Below are 27,086 nucleotides of genomic sequence, written 5' to 3'. Positions count from 1 at the left end.
CCTCATTAGGGAAAGCGCACCTCAGTTTAAGAACGGTTTTGGTTTAAGAACGAACTTCTGGAATGGAGTAAGTTCATAAACCGAGGTACCACTGTATTTGGTTTACTCATTGTTATTTGTTAGAGAGTAATGAGCTTTAGATATAATGGGAGAATCAAGCTTGCTGGTTTATCCCACTCATGCCTGGGGAGAAGCAAAGTGGAATCAACTAGGCAGTGTGCATCAGCATGCAGCTCATTTGCATTAAAACATGATAAACCAGAAAGTTTGGCTTATCCTTATGCGTGAAGATGGCAAATTCTCAAACCATCTTTTGCTTTCACACTTGCAAAAATGATTAGCATCAACTAATGATTTCTATGTGTGGATAAATGATCACAGATCATCAGAGAGCAGAGACATCATCAATCGTTTGCAGGATCCTCAAAGAGAAGCTTTTCATTAAACTTTCCATCCGCTCACAAGAAATAATTTGACACACACACATACATGAACCAGCCATTAGTCAAATGCAGTCTTAAAAGCTTTCACGTATGATACCAAAGGGTGATATCTTCCCACTTTCATTATAAGCCTTCTCTCTCCATGCTCCAGGCTTCATAACACAGTACAGGGGAAGTCCAAATTGTGTCCTCTACATGTTGTTGGATTCCAGCTCCCATCAGCCTCAGCCAGCATAGCCAATGGGACTTTCAATTCAACATCTTGAGGGCACTAAGTTGGCTATCCCTGATACAGATTTTTTTTTTTGGTAAATATTTGATTCTACAAGATTATTAAATAGGGAGTGATTCTGTACAAAGTAGAATCTTATTTACCCTTTGATCCATTTTAGCTTGTGTTATGTTATTTGTCTTCTCCTTCAGTTTAAATAGAATTGAATCGAGCTCTTTTGCAATCCCTTGAATCTTTTGATCAAATTCTTGATTCAGTGCTTTGCTCTGCTGAGCTTCTTTTTCTTTGGCTTGAATCTGCCAAAAAACCAAAGTTAAAAAAGAGCAACTAAACATGCTGGTTTACTATACATCAATTATAGAGAATCAGTGTGACCACAAAATTGTATGTTTATGTATGTAGTCTTGCATTTCCTTAGACAAATGCAAGAAAGTTGTGGCAACTTAACAGAGTCTAACAGTAATTTTTTACACAAACTTTTGCAGCCAAGAATCTCTCCAATAGAAAACTGGGACAAGAGCATGCTTCTGCCTTGCTGTATGTAAGTGAGGAGTTTGACATAGGGCTCAGCTGAGACTTCTTCACTCCCTTCTGTCTCCCCAGCTGGCCTCTTGGCCAAATGTGTGTAAATTGCATTCAGATCCCTTGAAAAGAAGGCAGAGTTAGATGTATACAGTGGTGCCTCGCAAGACGAAAAGAATCTGTTCCGTGAATCTCTTCGTCTAGCGGTTTTTTCGTCTTGCGAAGGAAGCCCATTAGCGGATTAGCGCTATTAGCGGTTTAGCGGCTATTAGCGGCTATTAAAGGCTTAAGGGATTAGCGGATTAGCTGCTAAAAGGCTATTAGCAGCTTAGTGCCTTAGAAAAAGGGGGTGGGGAGCGAAACCCCCCCCCCCAGGAATCGCAAGACATTGTCGTCTTGCGAAGCAAGCCCATAGCAAATTCGTTTTGCGAAGCACCTCCAAAACGGAAAACCCTTTCGTCTAGCGGGTTTTCCGTCTTGCGAGGCATTCGTCTTGCGGGGCACCACTGTATATGGAAAGCCCAGATAGGCTCCTGCTGCAAGAAATGGTTGCTGTACAGTAGTGCCGAGGACCAACCAAGGTGGGATAGGGAAAAATGCTTTAATGCTCTCTACCAAGACCCATTTCTATATCCACAGCTGTATGGGGGGAGGAATTACACCCATTTTGTGGGGTTGGGATTGTACATGTGCGCGTGTGGTTTCACTTATCATTCTGCTATTACATGACTCCATTTACAGAATTAATAGTATTCACTTCAAGTATTTTACCTGTTCATGTATATTTACAAGTGCCAATCCGACTTCTGCTAACTGAAGAGAAAGCTCTGAAGGTAAAATGGTATAAAGTCCCAAATATTTGTTCTGCTGTTGTTCAGCCATTTTCTCAACAGCCTGGCGGTGAATAGTTGCTTCATTGAGGAGAGACTAACAGGAAAGAGAAAATATTGCCAAGAGAGTGGAGAAAAGTGATAGGTTTTAGAGCTTCACATTTCATACGGTTACAAAATAATGAGTGGTGTTCTCTGAAATTTGTCTCTAATATGTCAAATCTCACCCACCTCAGTGTGTCTATTTTGACAACAGAGATAATCTAAGATAATGCTGAACCCTTTTGTATGCCCACAGCAAGCAACCTTGACCTGGATACTTCTGCATCACTGGAGTCCTGTTACTTCCAGAACAATGATAATGAGGGAGGCCAGCTCAGTGAGCAGTGTCTTAATCTTCCTCATATGCTATTTCTTGGGAAGTAGGATAGTAAGAACCCCAAATGACTGCACTTCTTTTAGCCTGTTGCCAATATTGCTTCCTCTCTAGTATCCTCCGAGTGACGGTTCTTTGGAAACGTCATCAACCTCAGGCATCCTGCTTCTGCACACATCAGTCATAGAGGCATTGGGCAAACATCCAGCCACAGCACACACATCAGAAACACAGCTTTAACTGAGTCTTTGAATAGGATTCACCTAATGTGTCCCATCAGCAGAAGCCCTGCACACTTGCAATGGGGATTTCCCCCTACAACCCCCCCCCCCCCTTGGCTTAGTGGATGGGTGAGAGAATCTCCAGAGCAGCGCTTTTGCGGCAAAGAGAGGGGCATATTTTCCATTTGGAAGGCTGAAATGCTTACACTGACTCAATGACCAACTTAGCACAATGCTGAATTCCTCCTTAACCTTATCCAAAGCAGAGCCTCACTGCAGGAGTATTTCATTCCAGGTCACCCTGCTCTCTGAACCAGCTGGCCACCCTTTGTCTTGATTACAGTTTGTACTGTGCCTTGTCAACAAATCTTGATGCTGTACTATTCTTGTGTGCTTTTTCACTAACACATGGTCTGCAAAACTTTGCAATCCATCCACTGCCTTATCTCTATTTCTGGCAGTGGCTTCCATGTTGGATTCAGTCACAATTATAAAACCAGAAATATGGGAGAGAAATGCAAAGAACTTGTTCTGATTTAATCATAAAGCTGGTTTCGAGTTGTTACTCGAATGATATAAGCATATAAGTAACATCTGTTTTGCACTGTAAATGGGAACAGCCATTTAAAAGGTAATTTAAAAGGTACAGCGGCCTGCTCTGCCCCCATTTTTTTATGAGACACTTGACAAATATTGTATTACATAATCCATTGTATGTATGATTAGAACACTGTAATAGGTAAATTTTGGGATTCCCTTTATTGGAAGTTTTTAATTTTTTTTTGAAAGGAGTCTGAGAAATACTTTAGCTATGGGATTTCACTAAATCAGTGGTGTTCATGCTTCATATCCTAAAGGAATCCTTTTAAAACTGAATTTTCTCATGTCTGTCTGCTGTGGAACCTCAGTTTGCTGCAAAGAATCGTGTGGTACATTCTAAAATTTGCACAGGGCACCACAACCAATTTCTACAGAAATACCCAAATCTACAGAAACACACTGGCACTGTATACAAGTCTGACATACCTGCAGTTCCTCAAGCTGGGGATCTATCTCAATTGTAGGATTTAATAAATATTCTCTGGCTTCCTGAATCCAAGACTTCACTTTATTAATCTCTTTTTCAACTTCTTCACGCTCTTTAAGTTCTTGTTTAACCACTTTCCCACTTCTTTTCACCTTTTGTTGCATGCTTAAAAATACAAACAACATTTTAAAGATTTGAGTAGCACACTTCTCCATACATTTGTCAAAACCTTGGAGTACACTAGTGGACACATGCTATTATTTATTAAATTTGTCATTTATATTTTAAATGGAATATAAATGTTATTATTATGGCTGTTATAATTAATTAAATCAGCAAGTTCAAGTTATCACCTATCCTATGCTGATGGAAACCAATATTGTGTACTTGTACAGTTTAAACTGTTATATTCAAAAGTGAAAAATTCACAGAATATATACAATTATGGATCATAGCCAATATTTACAGTTTAAAATAGTTTTTTCTTACTTCTGGCATCTGTCTTGCATTGCTTTGATTTCTTGCATGATAGGCATTTGCTCTTGGGAACCAGATGCTATTTCTATGTCCCGAAGCATGCTAAAAGCCTGTTGCTTCAGCAGACCCAGAGATGACAATTGTTGTTCAAGTTCCAGAGTGAAATTACTGTGATAATCCAGAAGATCCACAAGTTCATTCTTTGAGGCCTTTTCTACTGAACTTTCTGGTAAGCGATCTTGCAACTGATCAAGAGTTTCTGTTGCTTTTTTCATCTAAAGATGAGATTTTAAAAAACCACACACAATAAAAAACATTTCCTTAAACTCGTCAGTCATAATAATTTACAACCATTTTAAAGGCTCTGAATTGCTTCCCCATATATTTTGCAGTTGTTTATAATTAAGCTTTCACATAATAGTCATATTTTTTAAAATAGTTTGCTACTCACAATTGTACTTCTGTAATTAGGTTATAGTATGTTTGATTTTGTTAATAACATGCTTACTAAAACATGTCTTGTAAGCACCACTGGACACAAACCTAAGATCTAAGTAGCACTGCTATCTCAATGCTTCCTAGCTTGTTCTGCAGCTGATAATACTCCCTCCCACCTGTTCCCAGGAGCTGCAGCTGTGGCCCTGTGTGGCTGTGGAAGAAAAGGCAGGAGGCTTCAGGGAGCTTCTGCCCAGGGAGAAGTACTTCACAGAGTGTCAAGGGTGGAGCATCAGGTGCTGCAGCATGGGCGTCGCCAAGAGGGGGCAGGAGGCAGCCTCCCCATCAAATAAAACAATAGAAATACTTAACTAACTGACCAATCCCGTCGGTCCTGCCCCCCCTAACAAAAATCCTGGCTATGCCCATGTGGTGCAGGGAGCCAGTCAGTTTCATTGCTGGGCTCCCAAGGGGAAGAGCTTCTGGGGTGGACCAGAGAGAAGACCACAGGAGTCTAGTCCATTCCAGGAGCATAAAAGGAGGACCCGCCTGGCCTTCTCCATCACTTTCACTGATCTTCCCATGCATTTGTGCTCTCTTTCGGATTGCTGGTTCTTTCCTACTTTCCTACGGCAGAAGAGGCATTGGGCTGGATTCTTAGAAGGCGAAGGAGAGGGGCACCCTGATCCAGCACACAGGAGATCCCCTTAAAGGGTATTGGAGGGCAGATTTCTGTCTTGATGGCACCCCTCATCGGTGGCCAAAGGAGGTTTGCCATAATTGGCTCGATGAGCCTCAGCAACTGTCAACCCCTGCTGTTGAAATATAGCTCATCAATCTGTAGGTAGGCTGGTTGAACACGTGGGTACCCGCCCAATACCTACACCAAACTTGTTATGTAATCAATAAGTTGTGATCTATTTATCCAACTTAGATTGTGTTCATCATATTTTATTGCTTGTTCCCGCACCACACACAAAGGTTGATTAGCTTGCTTCATCACATCACTGTAAGATATGCAGTTAATCCAATGAGAAATTATTTGTTTTCAGTGAAAGCCATCTTTAGTGGTATTTGTTTCCATGTACATGCAAAATATTCTTTTCCTATAACTCTTCATTTGAATATTTGAGTATTGACATTACAAATGCAAAATATACTTGCACCGAATGGTTAATAGTGAATAGTTAGAGATACCAAATAGCCTTGATCCTTATACCTTATTGTTAAATACATTCCATTTCTGCATTGATTCTTCCAAAATCCTCTCTTGATCTTGGGCAACACTTCGGAGCCTTGTCCACCGCTGCCAAACGGTTGTCATGGACCTACTTATGGTTGCCTTGCTGGCATCGTTGCCTATTTTCTCTAGGCGGCATGCCTTCTCCTCCAATGATGTGACCTTCCCATGAAAAGAGTTCACTACAGACACCAGTGACTGAGGAAGCAAAGAGAATGATTTTTCGCATCTTAAGAAAATAATTAATTTTTTTAAGCGTATCTTATGCTTCATTAAGTGTGTAGCATAGCTGAAACAGATTGTGTTAAATTAAGGCCTGTGGTTTCAGTGGAGAAAATATGACCTGACATAATTCAGAAGCTTTACCTTGTGTGATACTAATTTTTCTTCTGCTTCAAGACTGGAAGTTGCTTTAGCTATGGAAAATTCAGATAATTTCTTCTCAGATTCATTCATCAGGTCAATAACTTGCTGCCTTGCCACTTGATACTCCTGCCACTCAGAAGCACAACTTGAAAAGAAATCAAACAATGGAACTTATTTCTGAGTAGGCAATGGCATATATAGTTATTTGAAATCAATGGCAATTAAAACCCGCAGTGCTTAACTTTGGCTGGATTGCACTGTAAATGTTTTATAAAATAACCATAGCAAGGCAATGGCAAAATACTGATAGTAAATATGAATGATGTGGAACACGGTCTTTTAATTGCATTTAATTCATTCAAGTTATGATGGACCAAAAAACAAACAAGCCTACTACTCTTTTTTGAGAAACAGCCCCTTGAAATTTATTTATTTATTTAAAAATACTCTAAACCGTGTAGTATATAACAACTCTAAAGCAACATGCACAGAGACACAAACGGGGCTCAGATCCATAGAAAAGTGGTTCAACCCTAGGAGTCAGCAACAGAACTATCAACGGAGGTAGATGCTTGCCCAGCTCATTGATATCTTTATGGGAACTGCTCCAGAAGCCAGGAGAAGATGGGTATGTCTCTGAACCTGCTTTGACTGGTTCAAAATGTTGACTGCAGGGCTAAAGTGGGGAAGGTACATCACCATCAGCACCCTGGCACCTTTTTACAAGCCAACAACAGAAGTCATGGATTTATCCTCCCATTTCCCCACAGCTGCCTTTCTGAAAAGAGGACAGCAACTATCTTGTCATTTTGTGTGACAACCATCTGCTAGACATATTATCTGACATTTCAAAAACTGAAAATGTACCTTTGCAGTTGTACTTTCTGGGCTTGTGCTTCTTGTTCTGATTCCACGCCTTTCTCTTCTAAAGCCTTCACATTCTGCTCCAGCTCCTCTTTTCCTGTGACTTGAATAAAGGGCTCCATGTCGGCCACAAGGGTCCGCAGTTCTCCCAAATGCACACGGAATTGCTTTTCAGTGCTAAAAAAATCTATATGGTTCTTTAGATTTTCCTCCGAGTTCTCCATATCGAGGCCATTTCGTGCCAACTGTAGCAGTTCCTGGGCGTCTTCAAGCCAGTCACTAGCAGTCTGGGAAACCTGGTAGTATCTTTGGCACAGGCTATATAATTTATTCAATTTATCCTGAAAACAAACAAATTAAAATGACATGTATGGTCATTAAGAAAAAACACCACTTATATAACATATATAATTAGGGAGGCTGTGATAACCAGCAGGTTTGATTTAACACAGTTCTGCTAAAATGAACAGCGATGTTGAATCCACCTTCTGTCCAATCTACCTGGAAACCGTACTGGAGTTTAAGAGCAGGGATGACTAATGCAAAATACACGCCTTGTTGAATACAACAGATAACACCTGCATTTAGAAGTGCATTCAAGTGTACATATACTCCTAAAAAGTGTTACTAGAGACACTGAAGGGTTTCTATCAAGTTCCAAGATCATGGAGTGGGAAACTCAATCAAAATAAAGGGACAGCTTTCCCACATTCCTGCACAAAATATCTGCATTAGAATTGTCTTACTATTGCTCATTACCGTATTTTATGCGACAGATTTCCCCTCTTCCACAAACTCTATTAAAGGAAGCTTCTCTTAGTAAAAAGACACTGATGATGCCCAAGAAGCAAAGTTATGATCCTACAAACATGTTTACCATGGAGCAAGTCCTACATGCTTCATGTTTATGGCCAGACTATTAGTAGAGTGCATTATGCTCATGTCCACAGCGTGAGGCAGTTCAGACTAAAAGGAGAGAGTAAAGTCTCTATGCAGGGATGGATTAATCCATTGCTGGATTTTTAACATTAATGGTCACAAATTGCTCAGCTGAGCGTTCATTTTCTTAGGTGAAGTATATTAAAAATCCGAACAGAACAACTGTGCAACAGGGCAGGCTGGATGTCTTATCTCTTAAGTATAGAAGCCGATGTGCTATATAAAATTAGTTTTGATCTGATCAAAGACTGCAATTTTAAAAGTAGGAGATTTTTTTTCAAATGTAAATAAAGTGGAAGTATACAAAAATAAACATTACTTCCCATCTTACTGTAGGTTTTGTTTCATTTTGAAAAATACAAATTTCATTTTATGGTTTATTATCGTTTCTATTTTAAATTAGATACATACTTGGGCACCAAAATCTTTTAAGTGATTAGGGCCTTGCCTCTATGGTCTCAGGAGCTGTGGACCAAAAAACCTTTGGTGTATAATAACTTTTGTTATTTTTTAATTGGCATTTACATTGCATTTGCTGTTTAAGGTTCTGTTGGCCAGGTTCTCTGGTAGTCCTAAACCAGGAATGTAGGCACCTGGAACAAAACACAGCCACTTCACTCCTCCTCTGATTCTACTGATCTAACCAGATCTAAGCCATAGTTTGTCTTGCTCCAGAAAAACCATGATATACACACAAAATTTGATGTTCTGAGTAGAAGCACCATGAGTCCGCATTCAGATATGATGCTAAGCCAAACCATGTCTTATATGGTGATAGCACAGCAGTATGAGCAGGACAAGAGCAAAGTGGCTACTTTTTTGCTTCAAATCATAATGATGATGATGATGATGTATTTATACTACACCCACTCTGGGTGGCTTGCAACGAAATATTAAAATACAATAATTCATTAAATATTAAAAGCTTCCCTAAATAGGGCTGCCCACATCCTTGCTTGTTCACGCATCACCAGAGTTTGGCTAAGAATTAAGAGCAAACTGAGCCAATGACAGCCATACTACCAGCATGAAATGTAAAACTGGCTTCAGCAGGTTAACCCTGATTATTATGCCATACTGATCATTCTAATAAAGGTAAAGGTAAAGGTACCCCTGCCCGATCATTCTAATACAAATCTTTAATTCCTTGTCTTCTTAATGTTGGGGGAAAAAAAAATTAAAGGAATGCATGATTCACTGACCTGCCGCTTGTGTATTGCTTCTTTCACTTCACCATCAAGTTCAGAGAGTTCAGCAAGACTATTTTCCAAGTCAGCAGGTATCAGTTCTTTGGCCTTTGTGTATTTCTCCTTTTCTTTACTGCTTAGTGCTCCCATTATCCTTAGGCTGGACTGAACTTCTTCCTGCTGAATCTGAACTTTACGAATCTCTTCCTGGATAATGTTCAGCTTTAATTCAATACTCAGTTGATCATTCAGTTCTGCCTTAACATGCCTCAGCCAATCAAGGGAGCGACAGATTTCAGTTTGGAAATCTATGCTTTGCACCAGTCTGTTTTCACACTCTATCACAGTATCACCAATGGCAGTTTGCAACGTCTTCAACATCTCCTGCCAGGTTCGCACCTGATGATTTGCTCCTTCATGCACAGATGGGTCAAGCTGGGAGGAAAGCATCTCAAGATGTTCAGCTATGCGTTTCAAAAGGATCCCAGCATCCTGCAGACTACCAGCCAAGGAATGGTACATTTTCAGTTTTTCCTCTGCTGGGAGTGTTTGTTCATTAACTTTTGCTTGTTCTTCTTTTACAGAATTTAGCTGCATCTCAAGTTGCTTACACATTTCTTCATGTTCTTGATAGGCTTCTATCATATCTTCCAACTGGTTTACTTTCTGTTCTATTTGCCTTTTTAGTTTGTGATACAAGGTGGTAAGCAGTAGCATCTCCTCTGGCAGCCATGGTTGCCCAGTGCTCCGAAATGCTTCCTTCTTCTGGTTTAATTCATCAACAGCAGCACCAAGGTTTATGACTTCAGCCAGGATGCTTCTGTAATCTTGCTGGAGTGACACAGCTTCTTTGGCTAAGAGGGTAAAAGGGGCCTTATGTAGGCTCACTAGTTGATCTTCCAATTCAGACAGAGCCTTTGTTGTCAATTCAATTAATGATGCATATTCATTACGGGCCAAGATTGCTTCTTGGACTTTACAGTATTTGTCCTTAGCCAGAGCAACAATCACACTAAATTGTTGAGGCAAGGCATTCAGCTTTTCATCAAGATAAGAACGATCCATTTCATTGAGTGATGGTAAGATTTCCTGGCCATCCCTTTGCAATGTCAACAGAAGATTTTCATATTCAGAGCACTGCTCAAGAATTTGATGATACTTTGCTAGTTGGGTATAAAGTTCAGAATTGCTGTTCATTAAATTGATCTCTGGGAATGAAACAATATCAGACTGCTTAAGCCAGTGGCATAATTTATCCAAATCTTCCTTGAAATATTTTCTAGAAACCATATGTTTCTCCAGTTCTATTAGTCGTTGGCTACATTTTTGCAAAATAGTGTCATACATGTTCTGTAGCTCTTGCAGTTTCTCTAACACTTCAGTCTTCTCTTGCTCTGTTGTTTCCTTCATTAATGTCCTCCCTTGAGACCACAGGGCAGATATTTCACTCTGGTAGACCTTAAGGCTGGCTTGTGTACTCTTACAAACTCGGATCTGTTTGCTTACATCTTCTGGTAGCAAACAAATATGCTCATAGAACATTACCTTTTTCTCATGTTGTTGGATGTGATTCATTGCTTGAAAGGCTGCCAGGAGGAATTGAGTCCTTTCAGATAATGCCTTATTCAGGTGCTTTCTCCTCTGACCAACCAAATCGCTAAGGCAATCCACGTGATTTTCAGCATCTGATAGGCATTTCTGGAGCACCTGTCTTTCATTAAGCCCCAAATTAGTCATCACCCTACTGGCATCCTTTGTGAGTGCTTTCAAAACAAGTTGTTTGGCTTCCACTTCACTGCAAATGGTGAGATGATCCATGAGGAAGTTCTGAGCCAGCTCAGGTGGTGGACTGTGTTTGAGAGCTTCAGAGATGCTAGGTTGCTGCTCTTCTGCCCATTCCATTAATTCCTGAAGTTTAGTCTGCACCATACTCAGCTCTTCTAATGTGGTGACAGACAGTTGAATTTTCCTCTTGATAAGGTCCTCTAGCTGGATCCAGCGCTGCTCAAAGTGTCCAGTCTGCTCTTTTACTAACTCTCTGTCATCCAGATTTAGATGTTCTGTTATTTTCTGCTTCTGATCCTTCAAGTCTTCAAGAGCAAATTGTCTCTCCTGCAGAGCCAATGCTAGCTTTTTCAAAGCCTCTAGATGGGTAGTGGTACTTTCAGCATCCGATCTGTTAAAAACAAGTAAATTAAGAGCACAACTCAATATAAACAATAGCACAGGCATTGGGTGGGGGGAAGAGGTGTTCAAGCAATGTGAAAATCTGAAGCATTCTTTTCATTCCCTAAGGGCATTAGAGATTTAAAAATCACATGTAAAGCAATCATTGCGGAACACACTGCCACTGCAAAGTTCTGTATAGCTGGAGCTGTCACTAGAGTGCATAGGTCTTTGCCTCCAAATATGAACCCCAAGATAAGCATTGCAGTCCCCCATGTTCTTCTGTTGGGTTATAGACCAAATATGTCATCTCCTCTCATCCATCCAGTCACCCACCCCCCAATCCACCTGCTCACCTTGGCACCTGCTTAGCCTGCTGCTGCTCTGGCAATGGTGGGAGGAAGAAATGCCAGTATCTTTCTTGCTCCTCCTCCCTTGCTCTACCTGGCTCTGCTACAGCAGCAAGACAAGTGCAGATACCACTCTGAATTGCAGTTATGGGGACTGCAACTTTATAAATAGGTGGAAGATGGGCTGGAGAGAGGAAGATTGAAGATATGCAGATGAAGATATTTTTAATATATATCTCAAAAAGGCTTCAAAGGGTCATGCTTTTCTGAGAGTTCTCTATGAAACCTTGTAAAAACTGAACTTACAAGGTGAGCTTGAAGAGGAGTTCACCCATCTTGGTACGCTATCCTTTCAATCATTTCAGCAAACCTTTGAGGCTTACTGTTAACTTAAAAGCATCTACACACACTGCCAGCTCTTCAATCTAAAATATGCCAATATCTCCTTTGACTGTAACATTGCCCTAACCCTATTGTGTCCACAAGCAGTGCAAGCATGTGTTTAGACTTGCTCACTCTTGACGTGCTCATTCTCTTCTTCCATTTTCATAGTTGGTCCTGAAGGAGACAGGGACTTACGGAGGCATTATTAACGTGAGTGTGGAGGACATGTGTGGAGGCTGTAGGAGGGCTGATGCTCAGTATTAGAGCACATTCTTTGCATGAATGAAGTCCTATGCCCAATCTTTATTGTATTCAGTGAAAAAGATCCTAGGGTATCAGGCCTAGCAAAAGTCTTTATCTAAGCCCTTGGAGAGCTACTTCCAATTAGCACAGACAATACTGAACTAAATGGACCAAAAGAGCTCAATATAGACAATATTTCTATTTATTACAATTTGCCTTTTAGAGGAAAACCCTACCAATGTGGCCTCCAAAAGTACAAGAGCAACATTTACAACAGAATAGATTTAAAACCAGAAAAGCATAATGGCAATTCCAAATATTCATGTGAGTATAGTTCTATACTCTAATGAAAAGTGGTCACCTTAGCAATGCCTGTATCAAAGAAGTGTTACAGATTTTCTTGACTCAACCCACAAGTCCCTACCTTGCCAAGTTGTCCCATTCTTGTGTAAACTTTTCCAAAAAGACTTCTACTACGTTTAGGCGGTCATGATAGTCCTTTGTCCTCTGAAGATCTTCCTCCCTGTGTAGGAGCACATTACTTGTTTGAAGGCAAAGGTCCAACCAATGGTTGCTCAAGCGTCCTACTTCCTTGTGCTCTGGTGACTCCTGTCCTTGGGTTAGTTTGCTCACCTTTTCAGTCACAGCCGTCAAAGCTGTCTGTTTAGACTGCAGCTTCTGACTGAACTCCTGTATGAGGAGATACAAAAAGGAAAATAGTAATGAATTAACAACCTGAGAACTAAATGAGAATGTATAATGCATTCTATTTAGGCTGTATCACAAAAACTTATAGAAGACAGATCATTATTCTTCTGTTTCATGAGATGTCAAGATTTCTGTTTTGACAATTCATGGGGAACAAAGAAGTAAGAGCTTTTTCAAATGGCAAATCTTCCCTCCAGATTCAGAAAGAAAGTTGACAAAGGATCCAACAGCTCCCTTTCCCTCTTCCTTACACCCTTAGAAGGGGAACTGTCTCTTCCTTGTCCTGTTTTCTGTATAATGTCCCATGAAGAAGGCAAATTGAGCCTTAGGTTGGAAAGCCTTAGGTAGAAATTCCAATACAGTGGTACCTCGGGTTAAGTACTTAATTCGTTCCAGATGTCCGTTCTTAACCTGAAACTGTTCTTAACCTGAAGCACCACTTTAGCTAATGGGGCCTCCTGCTGCTGCCGTGCTGCCACCGTGCGATTTCTGTTCTCATCCTGAAGCAAAGTTCTTAACCCGAGGTACTATTTCTGGGTTAGTGGAGTCTGTAACCTGAAGCGTATGTAACCTGAAGCGTATGTAACCCGAGGTACCACTGTAGCTCCTTTTTTAGAGGCAAACTATATGCTATATGCAAATGTATGTAACAAGACTACTGACAGTCTTTTTCTTTAAAATAAACTGCTCCGGTGAGGGTTTGGGGCACCCAGGCCCTCTTTCCCTGCTTAGTGTTTCTTTGCTCCAAAATACTCCTTGAGCAGGTTTCCCACTGGATTCTCACAGAGCAGAGCAAACACAGCTTTGGAATCTCATGGGTAGAAAAGATGCTTAGGGTAGTTGATTTGGAGCAGGGAAGAAGCATGGAGCAGGGAAGAAGTGAGGAAAATGTTATGCACTCTCTTCCCATCAATTCTCTGTTCTAAATGCCCCTTCCCTGAGGCTACTTTTCTTTTTTAAAAAAACAATGACTCTTGCTCTTTAAAAATGTAGGATTAAATTTACTACAGTTTTCCATTATGGGTTACATACAGCAAATTCCATGTTAGAAATACGTGCAGAGGAGCTATATAGTCACACAGGCTAGCTCTGTCCTTCAGCACTGCTGTGTCCCATCATCTAACTCTTCCAATGAACGTCCACTTCATGTTGATCAGAAAGGGTTCCCCTAGATACAGATGATTTGGGTCTCTCTTCAAATGTAGGAGCTGTGAGGAGAACTTTTTCTGATCAATATGAAATGGTTGACAGCAGCATATGGCAAAGGTAGCAGGCAGGACCGGTCCATGCCGTCCCACAGCTTCCTCCATGTTATGTGGAGTGGATCACGTGTACTCCCTTAATGTACTTTATCAACCTGGCATTTGGAGATAACCTGGAGACTGTTTTACCCAGGCGTAAGCATAGAATGTATTTTGAAAACTCGGCCACTACCTACTTCTCTAAAATAACTAATCAATTTCAGAGGAAAATGTCTTTATTTTGCCAGCTGAAGGTAGTTCTCTACCAAACCTAAGTGGCCTATATCAGTTTCCTGGATTATGGTTGATTTTTCAGAAATGAAGCCAACTGTATAACTCAAAAGGGCATTCATCTTCCAGCTCTAACATACCGTGGCATAAACACACATAAAGTGCCACTCCTGCCCACATTCTTTCTGCATACTTGCACTTCTTCCAGCGAAATATATAACAGTCAAACAGTGTCAAGTATATGCAAACATAAAAATAAAAATAAATCACCTGTTAGCTACAGATTTCTCTTTTATTTGAATGGAATCTGCCCCTTACCTTCACCTGCAACACCATATTCTGAGCAATGTTTATTTCCAGCTCTGCCCCTCGCCTCTTCATATTCTGCAGCTGCTGATCTGCATCCTGGAAACATATCCAAAGCTCTGCCTTCATTTGCTTTATTTCCTCCCAGCCCTGAGCAAGGTACTGTGAGTTCATTATCCGATCTTCAATCTGAAAAATATGTGGGAGGGTAGCAGGAACATTTTAATGCAATTCTTTATGGGCTGTCTTAAGATGTACACTACCTCTTTATGTAGGGCAGACTCTTGCGGTAGATTTACAGCAGGGGGTGGGGATGGGCCACAGAGATAGAGGATAAAGGAAGCTTGCATAAGTCTCTAGGATCCAGAATGACTTAACCCTGTGAAATTTCAAAACCAATATGACCATAGCATGGGGAACACTCCACTCATTAAATAATTTTATTAAAATTAAGGATAGAAACGGATAACACCCGCAGAACTTTAAAGTTTCTCTTTGCATCTTTTACCTCTCTTTCTAGAGGCTTTGAAAACATTGTCAGCAGTACCGGTTTGTTTGGACTATAGTTTATAGACGGCCTGGATTTGTATTATTTTGTTTTCTGGGAAGAAGAGTCAATCTGAATGTTTACAGGTGGTACAGGTCATTGCTGAACAGTTTTTGTGTATAATTTATTTGTCAACAATAAATACTCTATGTACTATGAGCAAAATTTCTTATTATGGAGATATCATTCAGAACATTTTTAAAAAACAACAACAACCCGATTTGTTTGCACTGTATAAATGCATGTGCATAAATGAATGCATTTGTTATACTTTAAAGTTAATATGGCTGCTCTGTCATAGGACTGAGAATTTAATAATGAAATGGAAAAGTCAATGTATCCGTTAGGATTCCTACTCCTAATGTGCAACTGCAATTGCAGTTTTGTTGCATGGCGGATTTCAGCCTCAGAAAATATTAGAATCTTTTATGTAGCAGCAATGAAGAAAGCTTAAATATGCAAACTCACTCTGAAATGCTGCAATACTCTGCAGTAAAATAAAGACCTGACTTCTTAAAATAATACTGATATATTTTAAACGTTACTAGTCTATTTATTTACCTGCTATAAAGATTGTTTTCTAGGTATTACGGCATCAGTTGGTATGCTATTGATGCATATCTTTCAGATGCAAATTGAAATAGCTTCTTCAAACTGCTATTACCTAATATGACCCTTGTGACACAGTAAGACAATTGCACCTCTAAGAAGGATTAGAGGAGGTCTGCCACAGTTTATCCCATACCGTTTGCTTTGTCAGCTGGATGTCTGTTGCTGTATTTTTCACTGTGCTGTCTGATAAATCACACATAGAGCACAAAAGATCCAAATAGGTGCTTGCTTGCTCCTGCAGGGCTCTGAAATGCTTAACCTAAAAAGAGTAAGAAAAGTTTTTCATGAGAACATATTTTCACATTTCATCAAGAAAGCTTTCATTTATGCAATAGTCTGATGAACTGAAAACAGGAGAGAATCATCATGGTTATTTTTGTTACAAACTATTCAGAAAGGTGTATAAATAATAAATAACAAAGATGCAACACATCAACAAAGCATGCAATTATCCATCCACTTGTCAACTTGTTTCACTATATTAATGCATGCTAATATTTAAGTTTATAGTTAACATTTCCCAAAAAACCCAAAGTATCTGTTAGGCTACTTGAGATCTGACTGAAAGCTATGTCCAGACAAACTGACTTCATAAAACAGAAACAGGACAAGATTCTGGTTCTTGGAGAATTAACAATAAGGGATTGGCTGTCTAGACCAACTAATTACTGTCCATCTGAACAGATTCATCACTGTCTGGCTTCTAATTTCTTAATCCAGCCTAGTCTTAATAATATTACAACCTCAAGTAGCAGCTTTTCAAGGGCATGCTCTGCAAGATATATACTCCTTCATGAACGGAATATACTACTTAATTTTTTTAAGTAGCGTTACAATTTGGGGGTGATAAATCTTATTGAGGACACAGCTAGAATTCCTCATTCTGGATCCAACATGCCGAACACTTACATAAGATTTTCCAATGGCTCAAAATACGTTTGAGAAATCTGGAGAATAATAAGTAGATATAGGATTGTATCTTAAAGCGGCTCCAAAATGCACATTTGGACTTTAAAGTCTTTAGGGACTTTTTGCATACAGATGCAAAGTATATCTTTTGAACACTAAAAACATTTATTTGAAATTCACGCCACAATGATACAGAAAGGCGTTACCAAACAATTTCTGCTGGAGATAGCCAAACGTGTTGAACAGCGTTTGGAATACAGGGTACAGTTCTGGTTGCCTCAACTCAACCTGGGAGGGTTAAAGGACCTGGGGGAGGATAGCATCAAAGCATGCGCCTGGCCAGAACCCCTCCGCCAGTTGCCAAGTGTGATCCTGGGTGCTTAGCCCACACCAGGGTCCTGCACAACTCAACTCTGTTTAATTATGCTCACGTTTGGATTCAGCCATTTTGGTAAATACTCTATTTTGATCAAATGTTTCAATATGGACTGTTCTTACCTGCTTAACAGCATCTGCCATGCTGAAAGGCGGACGAGGATTTGGCTTTAGCTCTGGCCGAACAGCAGAGAGCCAAACTTTACATTGCTGCAGTGTGTCTTGATGGTTAACATGTTTCTGGAGTTCATGCTCCAAACTCTGGTACACCTACAAAAAAAAGCATGAATAAGTTGCCTAATATTTCTGATGTCATTATTGAAGATAAAACTTTTCCCAAGTTGACAGGCTGGCAGTAAACTGCTAATTTTACATATAAAACACCTAAAAACCTTTTGCTAATTGGCCATATGGAAATGCTGCAAATAAGTAAAGAGACAGAAGACTCCTAACATACATATAGTCTATATTAGCATTATAGATATTACTGTAGTTTTCCGAAATGAGTTTCTAATGACCTGTGTTCCAAAATGAGTTTCCAATTCAACTCTTAGATGAGATTTCTTCCATTTTCCTCCATCTGTAATTATGTTCAGTTTTCAGTTCTTCAGATACCCATTTTGTACCCTGTTTGCTAGTATTTTCAATTATATTGTATTTTTTGTATTGCATCTAGTAGATGATACATTACAATGACATCTACTAAACATACATGAATAGGGACTTACCCTCTGAGTTGTGCTACATATAGCTGAATAGCTATCCCTTGTTCCCTGCAGCTGAGTTTCTATATTTTGCTTAAATTTTGCTTGGAGATGCTCTGAACACTCATTTATTAAGTCATCTCCCTTGCTTTTAAGGCTGTTCAGACGATCTTCAAATCCAGCAATCTCTTCCATCATTGCCTAAGAAAGCAGCATTCAAAACACCACAACATATCACAGAAAATGTTTACAGCATTTAATAGTCACCATTCAAAGGGGGGCAGGCTAGGACAAAAGCAGCTGAGCTGCCTCATCCTACACCGTGCCAGGCTCAAGCTATTAGGGCAGAAGTGAGGGCAGAGAAATACTTGGTGCTCCTCCTTATATATATAAAAGGCTATTTCCCTACTGGAAACAATGGAAGGGAAAGGGTAGGAAGAAATTTACTGATGCTCAGCAGCATGATTAAATATCTCCCCAGTTTCAGAGCATGTCAGGTGGCCAGCATCGCTTTGCATCTTTTAGACCCAGGCCACAATCCAAAATGCCCCTATTATGCATCCTTTTAGGACATGCAAATGCCACAACTCTAATGTCACTTGGGGCGACAGTCGTTTGAGGGACCAGTGTCTTCAGAGAGCAAGGCTCCAACATTGAATCGGTCTCTCTGACATCAGAGCTCTGTCTCTGAAGTCTCACAGGTAGAGCCAATCTCGCCTAGGGCCCCTGGGAAACCCTCATTTCAGTATCCCAATCAATCTGATCACGTCTCATGTGCCTTTAAAGTAAACATGAACTTATGACTTGCTTTTCTGTAAGATGACCTTTTACCATGCTTATATCTTATATATGACCTTTCGAAATATTATTCATCTCATAAGGCCCACTACAACATACGAAAAAGGGGATTTGTTGCTGCTCATTTAGACCTACCTTGTGGTTGGCTAAATGTTGTGTTATAATTTCTAGATTACTGTTCTCCATAAGGTCAGGAGTAACCAGCCTGCTAGACATCTGTAGCAACCACTTTTCCACTTCTTGTAAGTCAGTGTTATATTCTTCATGCTGTTTCACCTTCACCTCCAAAACTGCAACATGAGCCTGCATGATCATAGAAACCAGTTACATTTCAAAGAGAGTTCCAAATAATGCCCGCCCCTCAAAATACCGATTGCAAAAGCATGAAAATACATGTTTAACTTCGTATGAAAAAGTTTCATTTTTTGCCAGAACTTGTTTGTAATTACACCTGTGCCCTGGGAGAGGGATCTATGCTCCTTTTCACAACACTGTTCTCAGCTCTTCACATGCATTGTTTCATCAGCCTGCCTCAGTACCTATTTCCCCCCTCTGCTCTTTTTGAGTGATCATAGTCCATACAAAGTATATTTTATGATAAAGGTAAAGGTAAAGGGACCCCTGACCATTAGGTCCAGTTGTGACCGACTCTGGGGTTGCGGCGCTCATCTCGCTCTATAGGCCGAGGGAGCCGGCGTTTGTCCGCAGACACCTTCCGGGTCATGTGGCCAGCATGACTAAGCTGCTTCTGGTGAACCAGAGCAGCGCACGGAAACACCATTTACCTTCCCGCCCGAGTGATACCTATTTATCTACTTGCACTTTGACGTGCTTTCAAACTGCTAGGTTGGCAGGAGCAGGGACCAAGCAACGGGAGCTCAACCTGTCGCAGGGATTCGAACTGCCGACCTTCTGATCGGCAAGTCCTAGGCTCTGTGGTTTAACCCACAGTGCCACCCGTGTCCCTATATTTTATGATACACTGGAATAAAAGAAATACTTTAAAAATCTAATCTAAAAAGAAACAAGAGCAAAGAGAAGGATAATGTTTTGAAATGTGCTTGTAGAGCTGTACTGTGGTGTGCAATTTGAAGCTCTTTGCAAAAAAACAGAGTGTTGTGCTGTGGCCAAGTGCTTGGAAATTTCCACTTTAAAAGAGGCGATCTGCAGCATGATGCATTAATTGACTAGAGAACAAGAGGAATAACAAACATTTTAATCTTTGTTTGTGTGCCACCCCACCTCCAAAAATTACTTGTCTAGTCACCTACTTCCCACAACCAACAGGAAAGATCTGCAAATTTAATAACATTTCGTTAGTGTAGGTTATTTGTGGACTGCTGTCACCAGGGCATGAAGAGGCCTTACTGCAGGCAGCCTATGTTTCAAGCCTAAATTCACCTGCAGAAATAATTATTACCATCTTACAGCAGAAAACATGGCTTATATAGAGCCATGGCTTGTATTCCATGTAGCACGAAGGCTAACATTTCACCAGCACAAGGATTTTCCTTGCACAACCAAACCTTAATCCCCTTCCTGCCCTCCCCCCATCTGTTCCAGGAGTTCTCTCAACCTTCCAAAGCAAATTTGGGGATGGCATGGGATGTGTACAGGCAATGAACAGGGGAATTCCCATTGCAGTTATGAGAATCCTTGTGCTGGCTTCTCCTAGTGCACTGGGTTAGCTGAATAAGACCCTAGGTATTTTACCTTTGCTGTGCTGCAGAGCTCCTGGTATTCAGTTTGAAGTTTCTGAATGTTCTCTGCCAAATTAACATCACACACTAGCTCAAGAAGGCATTTTCCTTTTTCTGTCACAGATTTTATTGAAGGCTCATGGGAAAACACTGTCTGTTGAATTGACTAAAAGGAAAAATAAAGTTAAAATGTGCTTCAAGACGAATACAGGATTTATATATAATACACAACACACAGAGTATCATTATTTTCTTGTGTTGAGAAGGAACCCATTTAAAAATGTGATGTGAAGTCATCCTTAAATTATGGGAGACTTACAAGCAAGTTACATTTTCTGGCTTAAGACTTCACTCATTTTGTAGCTCACAATATTTATTTACCTTATATTTGGATAGCTGTGCCTTTTTCTCATATAATTCCATTTTGGGATCCACTGTGGTATGTAGTACAATCTGATACTCTGACAGCCACTGAGTCTGTACTTTGTACTTATCTAAGAATTCCTTTGTCAGGTGGAGACATTTCTCTAAGGTTGTGTGTTCTTTCCTGATAGAGCTGGTCATCTCATCAAGTTGCTCCACACAACCATTGATCTCTTTCTTTAGCTGTTCCCCTTCATTTGCCTCCATGTACTTAATAGCTTTCTCTCCTTTTTCACGTGCTGATTTCAGTAAATTATGACCCACATCCATGTCACTCATGAGATCCTGTAAGAAGAAAAATGGACAGTATATATTTTGGCCTGCGACTGAAGAGTAAATTACTTCTGCAGATTCAGTTTTATTCCTACTGCTGAGCATCAGCTGCTTGGTGAATACATTTTTATTTAATCAGTTGTTCTGAGTGAGCTTTGTCTTCTGTTATGGTCAATTGTAACTGATTTAAGCTTTCTTATATTTTGCAACCTCATTATGTACTGCTGGTAAAATATGTGTTGTTTTAAATTGCTGTACCAGTGTCATATGAAAACTATACCTCAAGCTTCTGCATTTTCTTCTCCATTGCTGCTTTATCTACAACATCAGACTTCGTCACAACATCTCTGAATTTCCTAAGAGTAGCTCCAAACCATTCCTTGTAAGCAGCGAAGCACACTTCAGATTCATCCATACTTCGAATTTCATCTTCAAGGAATTTTATTTGCTCCTGCAAGCAAATTTTAAACAGGTCTCAATACTGACTATTTATCCATTTCTTGTATCTCTTTCCATTTCTTGCATCTCTTTTAGTAACTACAAAATACACTGTTTATAAATAAAACATAGATCAGAAGAGGCCCTTACTTTCTCCCAGTACGTTTCCGAATACAATTCAAAATGTTGGTCATGACCCTTAAAGCCCTAAACGGCCTCGGTCCAGTATACCTGAAGGAGTGTCTCCACCCCCATCATTCAGCCCGGACCCTGAGGTCCTGTGCCGAGGGCCTTCTGGTGGTTCCCTCACTGCGAGAAGTGAGGTTACAGGGAACCAGGCAGAGGGCCTTCTTGGTAGTGGCGCTTGCCCTGTGGAACGCCCTCCCAACAGATGTCAAGGCAATAAGCAACTATCTTACTTATAAAAGACACCTGAAGGCAGCCCTGTTTAGGGAAGTTTTTAATGTTTAATGCTGTATTGTGTTTTTAATATTTGGTTGGGAGCCACCCAGAGTGGCTGGGGAAACTCAGCCAGATGGGTGGGATATTAATAATAATAATAATAATAATAATCATCATCATCATCATCATCATCATCATCATCATCATCATTATTTCTACTACTACTAGATCATTCCTGCCACACACACATAAATACCAAGCTTATTGGTCTACTTCAAGTGCCTACAGGAAAACAGAACCTTCTGTGTGCTTCTGCGGATAATATAAGCTTCCTTCATTCTTTATTTCCATGTGTTGAAGGAGCAGCAAGACTACACTGCTGGCCCTGCCTCTATTATCATCCCTATCCTCATATGGATATATCAGCAAGGAAAAGCTGCATCTAGAAGATAGAATGGGGCTGGAAGCAGACCATTAAAATCGGTGGAAGCTTTAAAATTAAATAGACTGAAGGACTCCTAAACTGCAGTTAGGACTGTCTATATGTGAACCAGTTAGCCTGATGGAAAAAACCTGTTACTTTTCACTTAACAGTGAATAACACACACACTCTCTCTCTATATATATATTCTACTTCTTTTTTCGTTTTTATAACTCACCAGTACTTGAAGAACTAGAGCTTGGTACTGAGAGGCAAGGTAGGTCGCTTGCCTTCCCATCCTGCTAGAAGTATGACTCTCCTCCAGAATTTGCTGGGCTAACAATCCAACTTCTTCAACTTCATCTTTATAGACTGTTATCTCCTCGTGCCATTTCTGTGGAAAAGAAAAATATTCATTTTTATAATATTACAGAAGTGACAAAAATGTGGTTTAGGAACTATTAAAATGAAAACAGAAAAATGGAACCTCTCTTTATTAAATAAACACTTATAAGCATGGCATTTTAAACACAGAGCACTTATACTATATTATTTTTGTGGAATAGAAAAAGAACACTGAAATAATGAAGCCCAATCCTAAACACTGATTCAGATTAATGTTCCACTACTGGGTGACATCTACTTCTGCTTCATTGACTATGCAAAAGCCTGTGTCAACCACAGCAAACTATGGCAAGTTCTTAAAGAAATGGGAGTGCCTGATCACCTCATCTGTCTTCTGAGAAATCTCTGTGTGGGACAAGAAGCTACAGTCAGAACTGGATATGGATCAACTGATTGGTTCAAAACTGGGAAAGGAGTACAACAAGGCTGTATATTGTCTCCCTGCTTATTTAACTTATATGCAGAATTCATCATGTGAAAGGCTGGGCTGGATGAATCCGAAGCCGGAATTAAGATTGCCGGAAGAAATATCAACAACCTCAGATATGCAGATGACACAACCTTGATGGCAGAAAGTGAGGAGGAATTAAAGAACCTTTTACTGAGGGTGAAAGAGGAGAGCGCAAAATATGGTCTGAAGCTCAACATCAAAAAAACAAAGATCATGGCCACTGGTCCCATCACCTCCTGGCAAATAGAAGGGGAAGAAATGGAGGCAGTAAGAGATTTTACTGTCTTGGGCTCCATGATCACTGCAGATGGTGACAGCAGTCACAAAATTAAAAGATGCCTGCTTCTTGGGAGAAAAGCAATGACAAACCTAGACAGCATCTTAAAAAGTAGAGACATCACCTTGCCATCAAAGGTCCGTATAGTAAAAGCTATGGTTTTCCCAGTAGTGATGTATGGAAGTGAGAGCTGGACCATAAAGAAGGCTGATCGCCGAAGAATTGATGCTTTTGAATTATGGTGCTGGAGGAGACTCTTGAGAGTCCCATGGACTGCAAGAAGATCAAACGTATCCATTCTTAAGGAAATCAGCCCTGAGTGCTCACTGGAAGGACAGATTGTGAAGCTGAGGCTCCAATACTTTGGCCACCTCATGAGACAAGAAGACTCCCTGGAAAAGACCCTGATGTTGGGAAAGATGGAGGGCACAAGGAGAAGGGGACAACAGAGGTCGAGATAGTTGGACAGTGTTCTCGAAGCTACAAACATGAGTTTGACCAAGCTGCAGTGGAGGACAGAAGTGCCTGGCGTGCTCTGGTCCATGGGGTCGCGGAGAGTCGGACACGACTAAACGACTAAAGAACAACAACTGGGTGACATACAAGAATATGCGGATGTGCTTTATTTGCAGATTTATATTTATGTGTACTGAATTTCTATTCAATTCTATTCAACTACCAATTACGTATCCTACACATAAACGTACACACTTAATCTCCTTCCTCACAGGATCATAGATTGTTCAGCTGACTCAGTCACACACACACAGACGGGTCACAGATCCCATTATTTTGCACCTACGCATACATTTACACAACTCATTTTCACATGGAGCCAAATCACTGATAAACACTGTTTCATGTCTTCTGTACTCTTCTGGACCAGCAACACATAACCAGTCTATCACAAAGCTCCAATCTATCTCTGTATCCCAGCTAAAAGTACACAATCAATCCCAGCAAGTACCTCCACAAGGAAAGCCCTTACAATATACAAAGGCCACCGCCAGAGCAACTAGGGAGAGCAACTTGGGGAGCAGGTGGCGCTGTGGTCTAAACCACTGTGCCTCTGGGGCTTGCTGATCGGAAGGTCAGCGGTTCAAATCCTCTCAACAGGGTTCACTCCTGTTGTTCTTTCCCAGCTTCTGCCAACCTAAAAGTTTGAAAGGATGCCAGTGCAAGTAGATAAATAGGTACTGCCACGGTGGGAAGGGAAATGGCATTTCCATGTACTCTAGTTTCTTTCACGGTGTTCCATTGCGCCAGAAGTGGTTGGTCATGCTGGCCACATGACCCAGAAAGCTGTCTCTGGACAAACTCCGGCTCCCTCAGCCTGAAGCGAGATGAGCACTGCAACCCCATAGTCGCCTTTGACTGGACTTAACCATCCAGGGGTTCTTTACCTTTACTTTTTTACTTAGTAGGCCAGAACAAGCTGAGTATTCTTATTCCAGCCAGGATTCATTAATATGTTCCAGGGTACTTTATTATTTCATCTATTTTTATAATGGTCCGCCAGAGAAAGATACGCACATCGTTCACACATTGCAATAATACTGGTGACCTGTGTTCAGACTGGAAACATTTGCATTTACATTTATCCAAGAAATACCAAATAGTTGGCACAGATAGAAATAAATGCCCAACTTTCAGATGTACAAACTTACTTACTATGTCAGCACCTGGAACAAATTAGTTAGTAAGCTCATTGGCAGGACTGATGCAAATTAGCAGGCTGCACATTCTAAATGTACCGTATTTTTCGTCCTATAGGGCGCACCGGCCCATAGGACGCACCTCGTTTTTTTGGGGGGGAAATGAATAAAAAAAATTTATTCCCCCCCCCAGCTGCGGCTGCCGCCCCAAGCCTTGCGGACACCCACCAGAAGCAAGAGGAGACCTCCGGAGGGCTCCCCGTGCTTCGGGCGGCAGGGTGCCGCCCCAAGCCTCGCGCGCCCGGCGGGACCTCCCGTCGGGTGCGCAAGGCTTGCGGACACTCGCCCAAAGCCCTCTGGAGAACTCCCCGTGCTTTGGGCGGCAGGCTGCCGCCCCAAGCCTCGCGCAGTCGGCGGGACCTCCCGCCAGGCGCGCAAGGCTTACCGCCACTAGCCCAAAGCACGGGGAGTCCTCCAGAGGGCCCCCGTGCTTTGGGCGGCAGGCTGCCGCCCCAAGCCTCGCGCGCTCCGCGGGACCTCCCGCCAGGCGCGCAAGGCTTAGCGACACTAGCCCAAAGCACGGGGAGTCCTCCAGAGGGCTCCCCGTGCTTTGGGCGACAGGCTGCCGCCCCAAGCCTCGCGCACTCCGCGGGACCTCCCGCCAGGCGCGCAAGGCTTAGCGACACTAGCCCAAAGCACGGGGAGTCCTCCAGAGGGCTCCCCGTGCTTTGGGCGACAGGCTGCCGCCCCAAGCCTCGCGCGCTCGGCGGGACCTCCCGTCGGGTGCGCAAGGCTTGCAGACACTCGCCCAAAGCACGGGGAGTCCTCCAGAGGGCTCCCCGTGCTTTGGGCGGCAAGGTGCCGCCCCAAGCCTCGCGCGCTCGGCGCGACATCCCGTCGGGTGCGCAAGGCTTGCGGACACTTGCCCAAAGCATGGGGAGTCCTCCGGAGGGCTCCCCGTGCTTCGGGCGGCAGGCTGCTGCCCGCAAGCCTTGTGAGCCCGTGGGAACTCCCAGAGGGCTTGCAAGGTTTGCGGATAGCTTCCTGAAGCCTGGAGAGCAAGAGGGGTAGGTGCGCACCGATGCCTCTCGCTCTCCAGGCTTCAGCGAAAGCCTGCATTTGCCCCATAGGACGCACACACATTTCCCCTTCATTTTTGGAGGGGAAAAAGTGTGTCCTATGGGGCGAAAAATACGGTAAATCCAGGCCCATTAGAAATTACCATCATCATATAACTTAATCACCTTCATTTGTTGTAGCTGCATTTCCTTTGTGGCTCTGTCAGACTGCCGCCCATTTCTGATGTTAACTTTCTCCTCCAGAGTTTTGAGCCACTCATCCACCTTCAGGAATTTGTCCTCCATCAGCCTCAGTCTGCTTAGGGTAGTGTTTAGTTGCATCCTGACCTCAGAAAGCTTGTGTTGATAGACTGTCCAGTCTTGACGTACAGACTCTAGTACTCTGTCTTCCAATTGGGGTATACCCCATGGGATTACTTCTTCCCTGACATGGAGTGCTGCATTAAGCAAGGCCTGTCCCTCAGCACAATGCATCTGTAATTCCTGAAAATGCAGAAAGATTAGCATCAATCATTCCATAATTCCGTACTGAGATTCTGTATTACTGTATAAGCCCCTACATTCAGCTGGCATATATTTGAGACTGCATAAGTGCATTTCAAAGTTCTCACAGACATCAGTTTACAATGAACAGATTATCATATAAAATTTCATAATATTTGCAACCAACACGCATCATTGCCTGTAATACAGTGGTACCTCGGGTTAGGAACTTAATTCGTTCTGGAGGTCCGTTCTTAACCTGAAACTGTTCTTAACCTGAGGTGCCACTTTAGCTAATGGGGCCTCCTGCTGCTGCCGCTGCGCAATTCTCTTTTCATCCTGAAGC

The 27,086-nt window shown here is 41.6% G+C and overlaps 1 protein-coding gene across 1 annotated transcript in view; it reads right to left on the bottom strand.

Moving 5' to 3' along the window:
* The window catches only part of SYNE1 (spectrin repeat containing nuclear envelope protein 1), a 286,933-nt gene that overhangs the window by 121,162 nt on the left and 138,685 nt on the right, over nucleotides 1-27,086 (bottom strand). Inside the window, exons 67-85 of the mRNA XM_083434682.1 lie at nucleotides 26,423-26,740; nucleotides 22,629-22,784; nucleotides 21,410-21,580; nucleotides 20,815-21,141; nucleotides 20,447-20,599; nucleotides 18,869-19,036; nucleotides 17,960-18,136; nucleotides 17,355-17,501; nucleotides 16,081-16,206; nucleotides 14,801-14,977; nucleotides 12,727-12,992; nucleotides 9,175-11,335; nucleotides 7,037-7,374; nucleotides 6,170-6,314; nucleotides 5,783-6,001; nucleotides 4,141-4,403; nucleotides 3,651-3,816; nucleotides 1,969-2,124; nucleotides 819-971 (exon numbers count right to left, since the gene is read on the bottom strand). Coding sequence (XP_083290808.1) covers nucleotides 819-971; nucleotides 1,969-2,124; nucleotides 3,651-3,816; nucleotides 4,141-4,403; nucleotides 5,783-6,001; nucleotides 6,170-6,314; nucleotides 7,037-7,374; nucleotides 9,175-11,335; nucleotides 12,727-12,992; nucleotides 14,801-14,977; nucleotides 16,081-16,206; nucleotides 17,355-17,501; nucleotides 17,960-18,136; nucleotides 18,869-19,036; nucleotides 20,447-20,599; nucleotides 20,815-21,141; nucleotides 21,410-21,580; nucleotides 22,629-22,784; nucleotides 26,423-26,740 — 5,787 coding nt within the window. The remainder of the gene's footprint in view (nucleotides 1-818; nucleotides 972-1,968; nucleotides 2,125-3,650; nucleotides 3,817-4,140; nucleotides 4,404-5,782; nucleotides 6,002-6,169; nucleotides 6,315-7,036; nucleotides 7,375-9,174; nucleotides 11,336-12,726; nucleotides 12,993-14,800; nucleotides 14,978-16,080; nucleotides 16,207-17,354; nucleotides 17,502-17,959; nucleotides 18,137-18,868; nucleotides 19,037-20,446; nucleotides 20,600-20,814; nucleotides 21,142-21,409; nucleotides 21,581-22,628; nucleotides 22,785-26,422; nucleotides 26,741-27,086) is intronic.

This window comes from Podarcis tiliguerta (genome assembly GCF_965153285.1).
Source record: "Podarcis tiliguerta genome assembly, chromosome: 3".
NCBI lineage: Eukaryota > Metazoa > Chordata > Lepidosauria > Squamata > Lacertidae > Podarcis > Podarcis tiliguerta.
This window is presented reverse-complemented; position numbering and strand designations above follow the sequence as displayed.